Source organism: Oryzias melastigma, linkage group LG20 (genome assembly GCF_002922805.2).
Source record: "Oryzias melastigma strain HK-1 linkage group LG20, ASM292280v2, whole genome shotgun sequence".
NCBI lineage: Eukaryota > Metazoa > Chordata > Actinopteri > Beloniformes > Adrianichthyidae > Oryzias > Oryzias melastigma.
Genome location: NC_050531.1, coordinates 23,944,927 through 23,962,705, shown reverse-complemented (window position 1 = coordinate 23,962,705; position 17,779 = coordinate 23,944,927). Strand labels below are relative to the sequence as shown.

Below are 17,779 nucleotides of genomic sequence, written 5' to 3'. Positions count from 1 at the left end.
GTGGTTGTCCTGCATTTAGGGATTTACAAGGGAGTTGTTCTGTCTTCAGAGGTATCCTTTGTATAAATCTGGTGATCAACAGAACTGTAAAGAAATTCATAAAAAGCCTAAAGCAGTCCCTCAGAAAGTGATCTTCTCTGCCATTTACCTGTTACAAAAAGTTTCAAACACATCTCTGAGTCTTACTAAACGTTAGTTCAATGGGCAACATTTCTTTCTTCTTTTCCTTTCAGCCTTTCCCTTCAGGGGTCGCCACAGCGAATCAGTTTCCTCCATCTAAGCCTGTCTTCAGCATCCTCCACTCTAACACCAGCCACCTTCATGTCTTCATTCACTGCATCCATAAACCTCCTCTTTGGTCTTCCTCTAGACCTCTTTCCTGCAGCTCTAGACTCAGCATCCTTCTACCAATATATTCACTGTCTCTCCTCTGAACATGTCCAAACCATCTCAGTCTGGCCTCTCTGACTTTATCTCCAAAACCTCTAACATGTGCTGTCCCTCTGATGTATTCATTCCTGATCCTATCCATCCTGGTCACTCCCAAAGAGAACCTCAGCATCTTCATCTCTGCTACCTCCAGCTCTGCTTCCTGTCTTTTCTTCAGTCCCACTGTTTCTAGTCCAAACAACATGGCTGGTCTCACCACAGTCTTGTACACCTTTCCTTTCATTTGTGCTGAAACTCTTCTGTCACACATCACACCTGACACTTTTCTCCACCCATTCCAACCTGCTTGCACTCTCCTCTTCACTTCTTTTCCACACTCTCCATTACTCTGTACTGTTGACCCTAAATACTTAAACTCCTCCCCCTTCTTTATCTCTTTTCCCTGTAACCTCACTCTTAAACTCTGGTTCCTCTCATTCACACACATGTACTCTGTCTTACTGCGGCTAACCTTCATTCCTCTCCTTTCCAGGGCAAACCTCCACCTCTCTAACTCCACCTCCACCTGTTCCCTGCTCTCACTACAAATCACAACATTTCCTAAACTTGATTAATAATGTGCTATCTTGTTACTAGTTTGTATCTTCTTTGTTGTCATTTTCTTGTCATGCAAACCTTTCAAATTCAAATCCTGCTTAGTTGCCTAGTTGTATTGTTTTGTAAATGAACTTACACTTACATACACACACATACCTTGCTGTGGCGTCTGGCAGAGAGGGCCAGTCCACTGGGAAGTACAGTTGCATGTGAATGCATTGATGCCATCAATGCATGTTCCTCCGTTTTGACACGGGTTGCTTGAGCATTCATTCGTGTTCTGGTCACAGAGAACTCCCTGCCAGCCAGGGGTGCAGTTGCAGATGTAACCAGGGGAAGAGGTGGTGCTCTGCAAATGACAAGACACGCAGTAGTCACTTCACAAACTACTGCAGTTTGTGAAACTGTACACAAGTATGAAGAGATGTGAACTTCCTTTTGCCATTACACAGTGACCTTAATTGACATGTGACACATTACCACTATGCTTCATCTTTTGCCTTTACAAAACTAGTTTTTGAAATCAATTGTTTGAAAGTTGTAATAAATCAAAGGTTTTCCTTAAAAGTTAGACACCAGGTCTTCTTTCCAGGACTTTCAATTGCCTCACCTTGGTTGTTGTCTTCTGATCTTGGCACTGACACATCCCACTTAGTTTGTGTCAAAGCTTTGTGTGCACAAAAGTGAAGAATCTAGAGAACTGGTAGTCTGACCGCTAAACGTCCAAGATCAGTGTTTTTAAAGGGGCCCTACCATGATTTTCTTTAGCCTTTCAGAGTAAACTATAGTATATCCATATATATGATCATTTATTACCTTTGGAACACTAAAAAACAAATCATTTAATTTCTGTGGACCGTTTTAATACCCGAAACTAAAACGACTCGATGTATGAGCCTCCGCCTTTCGCTCCTTGTTGGTCCCGCCCATTTCACGACGTCATCCTTGAACAAGCCTATCCAGCGTGAACAAAATTTGTAAACAAAACTAAGAAAGTTTTGATTTTACCCCACGTTGGCAAACTGTGACTCTGCCATCAATGTATCCATCTTTTTTCCCTGTTTGATCACGACAGACATGATCGATGTGCAAACTGTACATGAAACACACTTCAACTCATACCGTACTGTCTTACCGCACATTGTCCATGAACACAGGGGTTGCTGGTCTGACAGATGTCACTGATTTGCGTACAGCCAGCTGGACCGTAACCATTGCCTACATACCCCGATGGACAGGTGCAGACAGGTAAGTTTGAACCTGTGGGAATTTTTGAGAGAGGAGAAGTAGACCTTCATCTCCTGTTGTAGATGTCATTCAATTGTGCTCATGTAAAAAAGGTTCTTCAACTGGAAAAGTCACTTAGAGTGCAAACTTTGTTAAGAAAAATACATAGACACATCACATTCTAAGACTTTTAAGTGATACAAAACAGTTACCTTTAGTTATTGTGATATGACTAAAACAGGAGTGTCAAACTCAATCGCACAAGGGGCCAAAATCCAAAACACACCTCAGGTCACGGCCCGAACAAGATCAATATTTATTGAACACTCTGAAACTACATTTTAAGACATTAAAACAGTAACTTTTTAACATAATTATGAACTAGATATATAGCATTACCTTTGATTGTGCTAGTGTGAATGCTGTAAGCTGAATTTGGCTGCTGAAGATGCTGAAATTGATAGCTAAAACACTGAAGTTCATAGCTGAAATCACTGAATCTAATAACTGAAAACACTGAAGCTGATTGCCAAATTACACAAAAAAAACTTAGATTAGCCAAAGCAGCTAGCATGTCGCTTAAAAAATGGCTAAACTTCGAAATAGCCTTAAGAACGTTTTAAAAAGCCTAAATTAGCCAGAACAGCTAGCATGTGGCTGAAATATTAGCTAAACTCCAAAACAGCCTAAAAAATCTTAGTAAATGCCAAAATAGTCCAAAAAGCTAGCAGAAAGTGCAACAAGACAGATAGGTCAAACTTTGTTTAACTTATTTATATTAACTCCTAAAATGGTTCTGTTGTAACACAGAAAACACAAAACAATACACAGCATGCATGACTATGCCACATTGTGACCACAGCAGGTGCAACGATCCAACAATCCATCAAGTAGTGCATCTTAGTAGTTCTACCAGTTGTACCCTACATTCGGTTCTGAGCACCGTGCCCCACACAAAATCAGTTAAAAGTGAGCAAATGCACTGTTGATTTTTGAGAAAAATTTAAAGGATTTAAAATGCCTTTTGGTCCCAAAAAAAATCAAAATTATTCATGTTGATCTGACATTTTAACATTACAATTAATTGGACCACATTTGACAAGCATTGGGCAAACGCACAAGAACAAACTCCTGACTTGTTCATGTACATCTTTAATATCATGTTGTTTTACCTGGGCTGGAGGAGCAGCTGGCTAATGGGTAGCACCCTCCATTGTTTGAAGAACAAATGTCTGCTTGTGTGCAGATTCTTCCATCCCCCTCATAACCTGGACAAACAGAAGAGAACTACTTACTAAAGAGCTCTTGGGATGTACTTTTATTCTTGTCTTACCCACCAGAGAGGACTTGGAACTGATACTTTAATGCTACAATCAAAAGTACTAGACTGAACAGATCATCAATGACGTCACCATCTTGATTCTGTACATAAAAAAATGAACCCTAAAGTACAGCATCTTGACTGAAACTTGCATTGCCCAAATCAAAAACAAATGACAAATTGAAAAGTAAGTGTGATTCTCTGTTGGGTTTATCCATTGCTCTACTCCCCTGCTAATCAAAGCACAAACCAACAAGTCCGATTTTGCAGCAGGGAAGCCAGGAGGCTCCTTTCTGTGTTTAGTACTTCCTGGTTTGCATCAAATTTGGGACCAGAAGCTGTGGGCTTCATCCAAACATTTGTTGCTTCTCTCTAATTTCCTTCATTCTGAGCTTTGATACTACAACATAAGCAGCATTTTGGACTTTTTTCATCCTCATCTGTTTAGAGTGGCTGGCAGCTGTTTAGATGTAGTGTTTAGTATAGCCTGAAACATAAATGCCACTGGTCAGACATTTGATTTTTACCTATGGTTCTTTTTTCTTGGGCTTTATGCTCTTCTACCTTTACTAACTAACTTGAGATTAACTCAATGGTTTCTTTAGAGCAAAGCAGACTTTACAGGCTTACACAGACTAAATACTCTGGTGTGCAGCTTTATTTGACCCTTTTATTCACCCCACCTTAATGTTTGATATTGTAACTCAGATTAATTTCTGAAGTGCTCTCATAATCTCTTGGACCATTTAACTCTTCAGTACTGATGGTCCAACGCAGGAGAACGTTTTCTCAAAATATCCGACCACGGTGAGACAACGAGACGAAGCGAGACGACACCGGAGGAGAAGTGACCTTAATGAAAACATACTGCTGTACATAGTTCAGCACCTGTTCCAGATACTTGTAGATTGTTCCAGGGTTTTCAAAAAGTCCGATTTTGAAGATACCGTGGTGAGTTGCGAGTTTAGTTTTGATGTTTGAATGGGCTTAGCACTCGAACAAGCTGAAGTGCTAGCTTGTAGAGAAGGGGAAAGTAGATGTTTGCTGTAATATCTGTTTTATTTAATTTAACAGAAATATCATTTAAGAAAGTGGAATTGTTTTTATTAATTTTGAAAAGTATGAGTGTGTCCGATATTATTTAGAATGAATGTAAGAAGGATAGCTCGAGTCGGCTAACCTCCTCGCACGTGTGTGCAGGCTGGTTCCCCCCCCCCCCTTCAGAGGGCGAGCCGTGCTCTGGAGGCTCAAAGCAGAATCCACGCTGTTGCTGTGGCCTCACCTGTTTTCCTGGATGCACTGCTCCCAACCGGAAGGAGGTTCAGCTGGATTTCCCACTCCTAGGATCTTCCAAGCAGCTTTTCCATTCTCTTTTCAATTGTGCATTTGTTTCTCCCCTCCTTGAGTTTTTTTCCCATATTTATTAAAATATTTTTTCCCCCTGAGATCTCAGAGTTTAAAAAATTTCATTTTTTTTGGACATTTATTGCGAATTAGTGTTGGATCCAACATAGAGTGTAAGGGTTGATTTGGAATGTGTTATTGTTCTTGTGTGATTATTATACAGAAGTGTTCTACCTATTGTGTTTTTTTCACACTGTTGAACCATAAGTGAATTTATTCTCACAATTTGTTTTAAGATTTAAGGTTTTTCCTTTTTTTCTGATAATTTTCTAATTTAAAACAGGTTCTTTATTTTATATTTAAAATTGTGTCGATTGTGTGATTGTGGGTTGGGAGGGTCTACTAAGTCAGTATTAAATTCAGCATTCCTCCTACACGAATTTTGGGAATAGAGATAAGTTCTTGATCTGAAGTAGCCTCCTACCAGGGTACAGGTAGGTGGAGTTACAATATCAATTTACTAAGTTTATTATACAACACTTCAGCAAGAGTTCTGGAGAAAAGTCATTTAAGCAATGCTATTTGTGAAGTTTGATGAACAGACGAAGCAAAAGTTTTAACTGTGTAATGAATGTGGGTAATGTCCATTTAACTCTGGTGAGAAGGGAGAAGCGGGCAATTGTTTGTAATACAGAAGATAAGATTTAAAAAAAGCTTGTGGCAGGAATCAATTAAAATAAAGTTAACTAATTAATCGCAAACCTCGTGACTGATCCTAATCATTATTTTTTTGCTACAGTATTTGCAGACCACTCATTATCTGTGAATAATCACAATATGTAAACACACAAAACTGCACATTTAGAACATTTATTTTTATTTAGTGCTGCCAATCGATCACAAATGTAATCAGATTAATCACACTTTTGTGTTGTGATTAATCACAATGTTTCACTATAGGTACATTTATTTGAACAAAAACAGACCAAAAGAAAAATTGTTCCTTCATTTTCATCGTCTGAAATTTTTTAATTGATCAACTGTTAACCCAGAAGTGTAATTTGTGTATAAAACACATTAACAGTCAGACATTCAGAACTTTAAAACCTTTTATGTCTATATAGACCAAATGCTCTATTTCACTGCTTAAAAAAAAACTTTTCTTCATATTCTGGGTAAGAAAAGGTGGTAAGAGGTGAGCGGATGCTTTAGTAAACTGTCATGATGATTTCGCTTTCCCTTGCTGCTGCAGTTGAGGCTCAGTGACGTGTTGTGTTACTGTGACGACGTGCCGGACCACAGATCAATTAGTCCGCTTTTCGTGAAAAAGCAATGTCAACCCAAAAAACAACAAGATCAAAGATCTAAAATCTGATTGAATATTTATTTCTTTTGTAAGTGACCATATAAGTGGGATAATACCCGACAGTGTTTTAACACACGCCGAGGAAAACTGTTTGTTCGGGGTGTAGTTTTTGCATTAATAAATATGAATGTGTTGATTCTTTTTGACTAAATGTGTGCATTAACGCATTAACTTTCACAGCCCTAAAAAAACATCAATCCCATCCTAATTTGACCCATTTATAACTGAACAGGGTCTTTTTTAAGAGTTTTGAAGCAGCTCATGAACAAATGTTAGCTTGCAGCCAGTATGCATGTTGGATGAACACCACACACTACCATTCTGTGTGGGGCTGGAACAATCCTATTCTCACTGAACTTGCTGTAAATGAACAATGAGCCCCACTTGGCAGTAAGAACTTCAGTAAAACTCTAGAGGAAAACCTTTCATCACCAGTTCCAAAAGAGTCTCTCAGCGAGCAGCTTTTTACTTACTATCCATGTAGTCATATTGTGTGTGTACCTGGAGGGCAGGAGCCACAGTGGAATGAGCCCATGGTATTGAGGCATTGCACCATTGGAGTGGTGGAGCAGCCGCCATTGTTTGTCAAACATTCATCCACATCCTGGCAGCTATAGCCGTTTCCCTGCCAACCTGAGAAACAATCAGAGAAAATCTGATCATTCTACCTAACATCAACAAACCACCAGAGTTCTAAGGAAGCTTTGTTGGTTCATTTCATTAGAAAAACACACAGTCACAACTTTGAATACTACAGAGTTCACAGGAACCTCTTTTAGAAGATTCACCAATTATTTTTGGATAGTCAGCTTTTAGGTCAAGATATTTGTTTGAAAGAGATTCTTTTAGGTCAGCTTGGGTCACAGCTTGAATCAACGGAGAAACAGCACTGCTGGAAATGCATTCAATGAGCCACTTTTCTCCTTCAGAATCGACTGGAATTACATTGATCACGTTAACAATTGAATAGTTACAGTAAATCAAAGAACATACAGACTGGAGCTCCAGTGTTAAAGGATTAAACATCAGCCCAGCTGCATCCCTGTTAGGATTCGAACCAGCGTCTTCTCCCTGTGAGGGAGGAGTGCTAACCACTGCACCACCATGCAACCTACCAGGGAATTGCTTCAACTAATATTCATACAGTGATCTTGCTGTTGTCACCGACTGCTCCCGTCCTGTCCGGACCAGCCGGACTCTCAGGGACTAGTGTCAGGTATTTGTTACCTGTGGGGCAGGCTCCGCAGTAGAAGGAGCCCTGAGTGTTGTGACAGGGAACCAGGGGGTTTGTGGAGCAGGGCTTGTTGGGTAAATTACACTCATCAACATCTGCCACACATGCAGGGTTTCCGGCTGGGGCCTCCCACCCATCCTCACAAATGCACTGGTAGTTAGGCTGTTGAAAGAAAAATACAGAGACTAAACTAGAGGACATCATGACTTAACATGAGCGCCAACGTACAAAGAGCATATCATTTGGTATTTTTATTTGTGACCCCAAAAATGAGGAGTTTCTGTTGTTGTTTTTGTCACAGTCATAAAAGGCTGCTTGTTTTGTGGACTGTTGGAGAGGAGAACCAAGCAGGAACTGATATTTTAAACAGGATAATGTTTGAGTTACACAAAACTCCCAGCCTTAATAATAAACTACATTTCCTTTATTTAATTTGGACATGGATCTGCTTTAGGGGAATGAACCATCCTTTACAGTGGGAGGTCAACGCTCTCAACCTGGATGCACAGACTGCTTTGTTTCACCTTAAATGAATGGAGTCACCTCTTCTTTCAATTCATCCAAACTCAGGTCTAGGCTCACTTGAGATGTTGCTTAGGGCAGCTCATGGTATAGAACGGTCATTGTGGTATTTTGAAATGAAAACTCAACTGCCACCAAAGCTTTTGAATCGACTTTTTTCCAAACAACATCCTGATAAAGGTCAAGACTTTGCTGAACACTGATGCTAGTGTGTATAGAAGTACCTGTCCAGACGTGACCCGATCTGCATCAATGCAGAAGCCATGAACACACAGGTTTTGGATTGCAGTCCTGCAGTCATCATAACGCTCGGTGCAGAGAGTCCCAGACCATTCAGGAGAACAGGTGCAGCTGCACAAAAACACCAACTTTTACTGCCTGCACGAGTGTTCACGCACGTGTACACATATATGAAAGGGTCACTGTTTTTTCATTTTTAAGAATATTCATTTCATATTTCATTTGGAGTGTTTAACATTGAAATGACTGTCAAAGCTCAGCTTCATGTATTCACACTGGATCAGGTGAACGGGAAAGCAGCTATGAAATTGTATTCCACAGCCAGGCTGGGTCACTGGCGCCACGGCAGGGTGCGGTGCCACACAGTCTATGTGCCAAGCTGAGACCATTCACCAGCAAACATGTTGATGCATCAGCTGACACCAAAATCTAACGTTTTGTGCAAACATTTTCTGATTCCAACAATGAAAGTGGAGCTTCAGTTTATGGCAAGACATTTTTCATGAAATTAAAACTTTTGGTGAAAAAATGCACACCAAGAAATTCAGGTTAATGTAACAGAAATGGAACAAGTTACTCTCCAGCTATGGAAGAAAACCTTCACAACTACACAGGGTTAAAGTTAATATATGTTCAAACATTGATGGTGTCAAATATGCCAAAATGTGCCATTTTAAAAATGTAATACAGCTTAATGAAAATAGTTTTACATCAGCACAAACAAAAGATTTAAGGAGATTTGTTTGATCTCATTTCAGGCAGATTTTCTTGTCCTTGTTGATTCGTCTGATGGGTTGTTTCTAAATGCTCTTGTGCACAAAAAAGGAAAACCCACAACTTTCACTGGTCATAATAGCGTGAGTTAACAGGACAGAGATAATCTGAGTCTTCTGGAAGCAAGAATGAGGGAGACAAAAACAGTAGAAGTCTGACACTCACCTGAAGGATCCAGGAGTGTTGGTGCAGGTCGCCCCGTTCTGACAGCCCAGCGGGGATCCCGCATTCACCTGACACTCATTTACATCTGTGGCACAGTTCGGACCCTGACACACACATGCAGACACACACAGACAAAAACAAATGTATCTAGCCTAAATATCAACCTTTTTCATAAAAAACACACAAATCTGGAGCTCGAGTGAAGTAACAGTTCTTCTTTGTCCAAAGAGATATTGCAGTAAGTTTGGGTTTCTTTCTTCTCATCCGATGCTCTTGTTGAAAATAAGTTTTTTTTTATTTAATATTATAACAAGTGTTTAGTTTCTTAAGACAAACAAAAAGATAGTTTTAGCTTACCAGTACGTGTTTGTTAGAGTAAGCGCCATTTCATGAGTTTGAAATATTATAACAATTGTTCTATATTCAGTTAATTTCTATTCTGCTAAACTGGATATGTATAGAGTACAGGCCAAAAGTTTGGACACAACATTTTAATTTAATGCGTTATTTCATGTTCATCACTATGAATACTGTGGGTGTGGAGGAGGACTTCGCCCCGGCTGCTTGCCGTGGTGAAGAACAGGGAAACTTTAGAAGTGAGGGTTTGGTTTTTAAACAGTTGTTAAACAGACTTTTTAGAGGAATTGTCTGCACATCTGCTTAAGAAAGTGGGACAATGTCAAGTTTCGCCAGATATTATTCACAGTCTGATAAGAGCACTCTGATGACCCAGCATTCTAGCAGCATTTAAATGCATCATTTACGGAGGAATTGTGGAAACATGAAAAAAGTCTCACATCAGATTTGTGCGAAAATGTGGTTTTGTGTGCTCAACAAGCGATTCACGCGTAAGTATTAAAGATTAGTTTCAAGCTGTTGTAATTTTAAGCTGTGTGAGTAAATGGAATTTTGTATTTTTTTATTTTGTAATTTTTGTACAAAATCACGAATGTGAACTGTTAAATAGAAAGGGAACACTGACGGATATTTTTTTATTTTTTTATGGTGGTGGTGGTGGACGGGGTGGTTTAGGTAGGGGCAAACACTGCAGAAGGATAGAATAAAATGTCATGATCTCAATTGCATGGCCAGATTGAAAAAAAAAGGTCCTGCCTCAGATGTTGTTCAGGGAACCAAATGTGAAGGAGGAACACTTTCCTCCTGAAACGGTCCCTCCCAGGTGTTAATGGAACCCACACAACAATACTGACGTCGACAGAGCAGAACTTACAGCCCAGTTACTGGGACACACACAGTGATATGAGTTCAGCAGGTTCAGACAGGTTCCTCCATTCCTGCAGGGGTTACTGTTGCACGACGCTGTTTGAACGGCCTGCAGGAAAAAACAGGAGCAGCATGATGTCTACGCTCCAACCCTCTATTGGAGTGGAAAACCATTCAGAAGTTCAAACCTGTTCCAGTGCTGTCACTTTGGTCTCCACAGTGGACACCTGTGAAGAACATACATGAACATGACAGAAGCTGCTACCCTGAACAGGAAGCAAACTTTAAAGAGGTCCATCAATGATAGTTCTAGAGTAATTCACAACAGAAAACACTGCACCAGTTCACTAAACTTCTGTTATCATTATTACGATCTCTGGACTTGAGAACTGTCTCTATTATTAACCCTTTAACACCAGAGCTTCAGTGTTTATGTTCTTTGATTTAATGTTACTTTTCAACCATTAACACGATCATTCTACTGGAATGATCGTGTTAATGGTTGAAAAGCTACAGTATGTTAAAGACTTTGTGTTTGAGCATCATGTTGGTAAAGGGTTAATCGGAACATCCCTGTTTGTGGCGCTGCATGTGCAGTCGTGTTGGAGCCGGCAGAGCTCCAAATCTTCACAGAGAAGGTCTGTCTTAGTTCCCTGTGGCTGAGATTTAGAAGAGGGTAATCTCAGCCCTCATTTTCAGTTGGTGCATGTCTTTTTAAGCTGCTATAAAATCTGTTTTATACCAAGAGGACATAATCTCCATCTAACAGGAATTCATACCTGGGTATCGAGCTGATTTAGGTGGTTGCTGATCTCTGGTGGGATTGCTCCTCCATCAGCCTTGATTTTATCAATGTCTTCTTTGTTAGTTTTAATCTGGAATCAGAAAGTCCAGTTAAAAATTGTCATGATAAAACACAGAAGAGCTACATCGTCAGAGGGGCGGGGCTGGGGAACAGGACTCTTATCATTACAGGAGCTGCAGATCATGATGTGAGACTTAAATTATTTAACCAATCACAAAATGTAAATGTAATACCGCTTTTCAACCTGCAGGGGGCAGCAACATGTTTTCAACAATTTATTTAAGTTTGTCAAAAATGTGTCAATGACCAACAGACAGCACTTTTAATTCAAGATTCAAGATCAACTTTATTTATTCCCACAGGGAAATTCAGTAAAGTCATGCCCCATTTACAGAGTAAAAACAGCCAAAAAAAGTTGACTTGGGATTTGGTTACCCTTTAAATCAGGTGTGGCCAATGCAGCAATGTGCATGTTGGCTGCATTAACTTTGTGAATAACTTTGTCTTTTTGGATGGAGTTTTACGCTCAAAGCTGAGCAGTGTAAATGTGATCACATGATGGAGAGACAGCAGGATGATCATTTCTTCATTCCTAGCACTATACCCTTAGCTGCTCCGCCCCCCGATCAAGAGTGGAAGTAGTCTGGCCATCCATTTGAACAAATTCACATGACTGTGTGCACAGTCCCACAGGACTGCATTTCCACATCAGAAGCACACACACCGTCCTGAACCCACCGCTCGTCCCACAGACACGGTTCTTCTGAGTCTAGCAGCTGACTCGTGCAGAAGCCTCCTCCGGAGCACACACCGTCGCCGCATGGTATAATATTCATTGCCGTAATGACTAACTATAAGGATAAGTTGTTTATGTGCACCACAATCGGATCACCAGTCGGGATAACCAACCTATCTCAATCAGAAGGGTGTGGACTCTATGCATGGAGCTGTGGGACGTATTTCTGGTTTAAAATAAGACCGCTGGTTTATTACTACTACCACTATCCCTAGTATTGCATACTTTTTGTTATTTCTATGTGTTAGTTTATGATTATGTGTATACACAATGACATCCAAAAAGACAAAGTTTAACTTCCTGAAAGACTTAAAACCCAGAACTCACAAAACCCAACCAACAGAACTTTGAACATTTAAACAAACTTTGAAGTGACTTTCAGACTGCCGGTTCTACTCTCAGCTGATGATGAGGAGCTTCTGCCTTCTTCATGGAGCGATAGCAGGGTGCGCTAACAGTCACCTTCACCTGTGTTGGGACGTTTAGGAAAGGAATCGTCTCAGACTGATTCTACCTGACACTGAACATTACATTTAAACAAATGTAGAAACTCTGCTGTGGAGTAACTGAAACACAACTAACAGGTCATAAAGATAAAGACAGCGATAATCAGACGTGTCTTTCATGCTAGCTAGCATTAGCGCAAATGAAAAGTAACAACGGTATTCACATGTAATTTTCTAAATACTGCAGTCAGTACTTTTTTTTCTTGACTGCAAGTCAAGAAGTAAAAGGTTAATGTTATGATTACAGTTCCGGTTCGGGTTAATGCACCAAATGGTTCCTCATCGCAGCTGCAGCTTCAGCTGAGCTCCGCGCTCTAGCTGCTGACAGCTAATGGGACTTTGACATCCAAAACTTGCTACCAGTAACAACATTCAGCTTTGGACGCACTTAAAATACATGAAACAATGCAGAAATCTGCATTTTGGCTGCACATATTACGTGTTGCCAACATGAATGTCCATCAGTTTTTGGGCTGGTCACACGTAAATACGTGCAAAGAACATCAGCCTTAGCAAATTACCCTTGAAGTGTGCTATGTAGGATGACACATACATTTTAAATCCTTTTTGCATTTTATTTTGGAGTATTTTGCTAGAAAAATGAACAATGCGCCTGTCATAATTTATAGTGACTCTTGGTAGCTCCAAAAAACATCTTTTAAATTTAAAAATACTCCAGTCTTTGCATCTAAACATCGGCCCACTGCCCCAACTGGAAATGATTGAGCGGTCATGCACCGAAAGAGGAAGCAGGTCGTACATATAGCCCATTTTGATCCAAATGAGTCTGATGGGGTCAGAATATTCTGAATGGCGTGTGAAGACTACGGTCTGTAGCATGCACCTTGGTGTGGTTTCTTTGGGGCTTCAGAGTTCATTAAAAGCAAACCTTCACTTTTCAGATTTTTTTCGACATATTCATCAGGATCAATGTCTTTTTAAAAACAGAGGTCGTGGTAACAGGGCTCCGTGTTCCATGGACAATAATTATCTTAGATATTTTGTATAACAAAACAAATGTTCCCACAGTTAAGGGCTGCAATGGAACAATTGATACAAAAAATAATTTTAAGTTTAATTTGAACTTTCATCTGAAATCAATGTGGACATTAGGACGAGGGGAAATGGCCTTTTTAAGGGCTACTTCAGACTGATTTGTTATTTTTTAAACTATTTTCAAGAATTAATTTCTCTTAGTTTCTGTAGCTTTGGGCTCAAGACATGTCCATTTAGTCAGAAACTACATCTTTTAGCATTTGTTTTGTGGATTATTAGAAATATGATCGGTGGTACACCAAATGTTCTCCATGTTCTCTTACAGAGCCAGAGTCTCAGCACCCACATCCTTCCCCACACGTCAGCACTCTAATCAAGCTGGGTCTTCCATGCATTGTAACAAGGTATGCACAGACAATGCTCCAGGCTGAAAACATCTGGTTGTAGCTCCTCCCACATGCGGCTGACGCATCAAGCTTATGAACACAGTTTTGGACAGGCATCGAGCAATGGCAAGCAAAAAGAAGAATAAGTAGGCAGGAGAAGGGGCGTAGAGAACAACGCTTTGGCCATCAAACATGCCAGTTTTTAGGTTGTTTTTTAAGCTCAAACTGCAAATGCACTGCATGGCGAAGGAGAGGCGGCCGACGCAGGTCCTACCTTCCATGGACTCTCAACAGCTCCTCTTAACTAATGAATGAATGTTTTCCTACCACACTTCAACATATCTGTCTTCTGACTTTGACAGTTAACACAGGTAAAAGTGTAATGTATGGACAATAATCTGGTATTAATCAGCATCATGTGAATATGCGTTCCTTTTCATTTCCTTCTAACTTTATTTAATTTTTCATAAAAACAAATTAGCAACTCTTTACAATTCCTTAGAAACCTCTAAGCTGACCAGTCCAGGGTGAACTTTACCTACAAATCAACTTGACAATCAAGGCTAAAATTACTGCCCATTTCAAAATTCAGATTTAACAGACTGCTGATGTGGAGACAGCTGGAACATCAAGATCAAGTGTGGACGACTCAAAGAGGACTCTTGGACCAACACCATCATTCAGAGTCTGATGCCACAAACCGAGACCTTAATAGCTTTGGTCAACAGAGTCAAAGCAGCTGATCAATCCAGTAGAATAAGGATGACATCATGTTTTACAATGGTCACCTGGAGGAAATGAAACGGAGCAGATTCTGTTCTCTGCAGAGATTTGTCAGATTCAAACACCTCTAAGACATTGTTTCTGTTCAGAAAATATTGAAAACTTCATTAAAACATAGTGAAAAATGGGAGCAGAAAACGGCTTCATGGATGTGCAGAGATAAGAAGGAACCGTAACGACTGCCATACATACAGTTGAACAATAATAGCCGACCAGCTCAGCACTCTTAGGCCCGTCTAGTAAAGTCTGGATCTTTGGCCCTGCAGACTCACCTGTCAATCATTCACCTGCTCAGGTGAGCGGCAGCAGGCTGTGCTTGTGTAAATCCTGATAAGATTTTCTAATAAGGAAGATAGAAACACTTTTCTTTTATGACCGGTTTGATAATGACGACCTGACTGCAGCTTGAGGGGGAGAAGAAGCAGAAATTTAGGAAGGAAGATTTGTGACACTGAAATGAAAGCAAAAGACACAGTTTGAAACATAATTTCTTCAATTGCATACAAAATGTTGAGTTTAAAAAAATAGAACTTTTGAAGTTACAAATGAAACAAGTTAGCGTTTGTTTGCAAAGTCTTTTCAAAAGGCTTTCAAAATCTCTTCATTTTGTTCCAAATTACATGTTTTCACACAGGTCTTTCAGACTTGTTTTCTTCAGTCTTGCTTTCTCTTCTTTATTTTTGCGCCCTCAGCTATGAGCTCCATGCTACAAATGTGCCACCAAACCAACCAATCACAGACAGATTCCATCCAACTCAATGTCTTCAAGGTGTTTGCTTTCAGTCACCAGACTGCATCAGTTCTGTTTGACCAGGAGTCTGCAACTTTCAACCATTCTGACCTGTTTCTCACTGACCAGAACCCAGAGGGACCAGAGAAGCACAAACATAAATAACAACAACACCGCTTTGTGTTCCAGTTATTAGGATTTAAATGAATCAATTACAGTTTTCCTGAATACAACATTGAAAGTTTAAAGAAAAACTAGCATTTCTTCATCAATTTAAATGATCTTTTACTTTTGACTAACACACAGATTGGTTCCTGTAAAACTGAGTCACTCTGTTCAACACAGGATCATCAGTCGAAGCTGAAGAGCAAAACAAGATAAAACACCATGTTCTACTGATGTTCTACTTTAATAGATTTCATCCTTTTGTCTACTTACAACTGCTGGTAATCTGAATGTAAACACGACTCCATTAATGATCCAATAGTGAGAGTACATAAATAATGCATACATGTATTTGTTCCTCTCTTGACAGTAACAAAGCAGTGTTTTGCTGTCTAAGATATTCTGAGGCGTCATCGGTGACGCTTGAACACAAAATGGTTAATGTACTGTTAAAGACGGGAGACAAAATCTGCTGGAATCTGCTAAAATGTAGTTGATCGCATGAACAATTGAAAAGTTACAGTAAATCAAAGAAGATAAGCACTGGAGCTCCAGTGTTAAAGGGTTAAACTTATTTTGAAAATAGACAGAGCTCACAGAAGATCAAACTTCTCACTGTATTCAGATCAGTAACTGAAATGTCTAGATTATTCATAGACTGCACAAAGCTTGAGGCTGTGATGTCAAACCTTTGAACTCCACACAGTTCATCTTGCTGGATCTCCTCAGTCATGAATTCATAAATCTAACTCAAATTACATCTATGCAAACAAAGAAACCTTTATCTTTTTTAAATGATCATGAAATTATATTCGGTAGATAAAATAGCTATGTTTGTCTCCCGGGCCTCAGGTTGACCTGTGCAATAGATAAAGGGAATCCTGACCCAACAGCATGAACTCTCTTGATTTGGTGGCATGCAGAGTTGAGAACACAAAAGTAAAGATTGAGAGAAAACCATATTCAAGAAAAATGTTTCTGAAAAGAGTTCAGTGAAAAAAGATATTAACCAGGTTTTTAAAGGTCACAAATGGAAACAGATAAAAGAGAGAAATTGTGAAAGCACATATTTAATATTTTCATTCATAATTTAGAGTATGATTTTTAAAACTCAACATTTTGTTTACAATTAAAGAAACATAATTTCAAACTTTGACTTTAGTTTAGAGTTGGTGGCACAAATATGACTTCATAGTCATGACTTGGTGTTGGTGTCAAGCTGGTGTCAGACATTGAAAGTCCCTCTCTGCCAGTCAGTCATTGGACTTCCAGTTCAACTAGCTGTCAGAGTGCCTCACTTCTAGCCAAATAACTCATGACGCTTCAGTGACTTGAAGGTTTTGCTAATACAGAAATAGTTCAGTTCAAAGATTGATTTTTATTGTTACAGATTGTTTTCAGTTTCTGTCATTCTAACTGAAATGCTTTTCTAACATTCAGTCACTATACCTGGCATCAGTTATATATGAGACGGTAAGGCGTCAGAAGCAGTGCCTCTTCTGTCACACAGCACGTCACTGTGCTGTAGCTCACCTGGATCAGGAGCTGGCTGAGGTCCTCATCTCCCACCTTCACCCGGCCTGACACAGAGGGCTGGAAGCGGATGTCTTTGTCATCTCCAGTGGTGAAGATGAGGTGACCGTCATCAGCCAGCATCCGCGGCCTACATGTTCAGACAGCCAGTATTAGACACCTGAAATCCCCTCCAATGTGTTGGTTCTCCCAGACCACCAGAGATCACCAGCCGGGGATGCGATAAAGCTGCATGGATGTTGCATCAAACCACTCACTGATTTATTGGGGTAATTTCTTTCAGCTCCCCCTGCAGTCCCACCAGGAGGAAGAGGAGGCTGACGAAGACTTTCAGCATCCCAGCCATGGAGGGCAGCCGTCTTCCTGGAAGTCTGCTCCACTATACTGGGGTTTTCCAACCTGCTGCGCTCTAATAGGCGCTGCGGAGACTTTGACCTGTTAGCACAACCATAAAGAGGATGTGAAGTACCAAGGCGGGAGTGTATTAAGGTTTACTAGGGTTAAATGAGTGTTGTTGCTGAGTGAGGATGCCCCTCATATGACTAAAGAAATGAGTAACCAGTTTCATGTGACCCTGTGCTAATGTTAACAGTCTTAGCTCTAAAGTTGGTAACAAAACCACAGATTTTGCAGCATCCTACAAGATCAACATTGAACAGCCTTTCAAACTGATGA

General features: G+C 40.0%; 1 protein-coding gene across 2 annotated transcripts in view; it reads right to left on the bottom strand.

Moving 5' to 3' along the window:
- cubn (cubilin (intrinsic factor-cobalamin receptor)) overlaps positions 1 to 17,473 on the bottom strand; it is a 94,714-nt gene extending 77,241 nt beyond the window's left edge. For both annotated transcript variants that reach the window (XM_024261754.2, XM_036217374.1), the window contains exons 1-12: positions 17,362 to 17,473; positions 17,105 to 17,234; positions 11,184 to 11,279; positions 10,593 to 10,631; positions 10,412 to 10,513; positions 9,181 to 9,284; positions 8,226 to 8,352; positions 7,473 to 7,641; positions 6,747 to 6,878; positions 3,387 to 3,482; positions 2,123 to 2,247; positions 1,144 to 1,336 (exon numbers count right to left, since the gene is read on the bottom strand). In XM_024261754.2, coding sequence (XP_024117522.2) covers positions 1,144 to 1,336; positions 2,123 to 2,247; positions 3,387 to 3,482; positions 6,747 to 6,878; positions 7,473 to 7,641; positions 8,226 to 8,352; positions 9,181 to 9,284; positions 10,412 to 10,513; positions 10,593 to 10,631; positions 11,184 to 11,279; positions 17,105 to 17,234; positions 17,362 to 17,450 — 1,402 coding nt within the window. In that variant the 5' untranslated portion in view covers positions 17,451 to 17,473. The remainder of the gene's footprint in view (positions 1 to 1,143; positions 1,337 to 2,122; positions 2,248 to 3,386; positions 3,483 to 6,746; positions 6,879 to 7,472; positions 7,642 to 8,225; positions 8,353 to 9,180; positions 9,285 to 10,411; positions 10,514 to 10,592; positions 10,632 to 11,183; positions 11,280 to 17,104; positions 17,235 to 17,361) is intronic.
- Between the last annotated feature and the right edge of the window lie 306 nt (positions 17,474 to 17,779).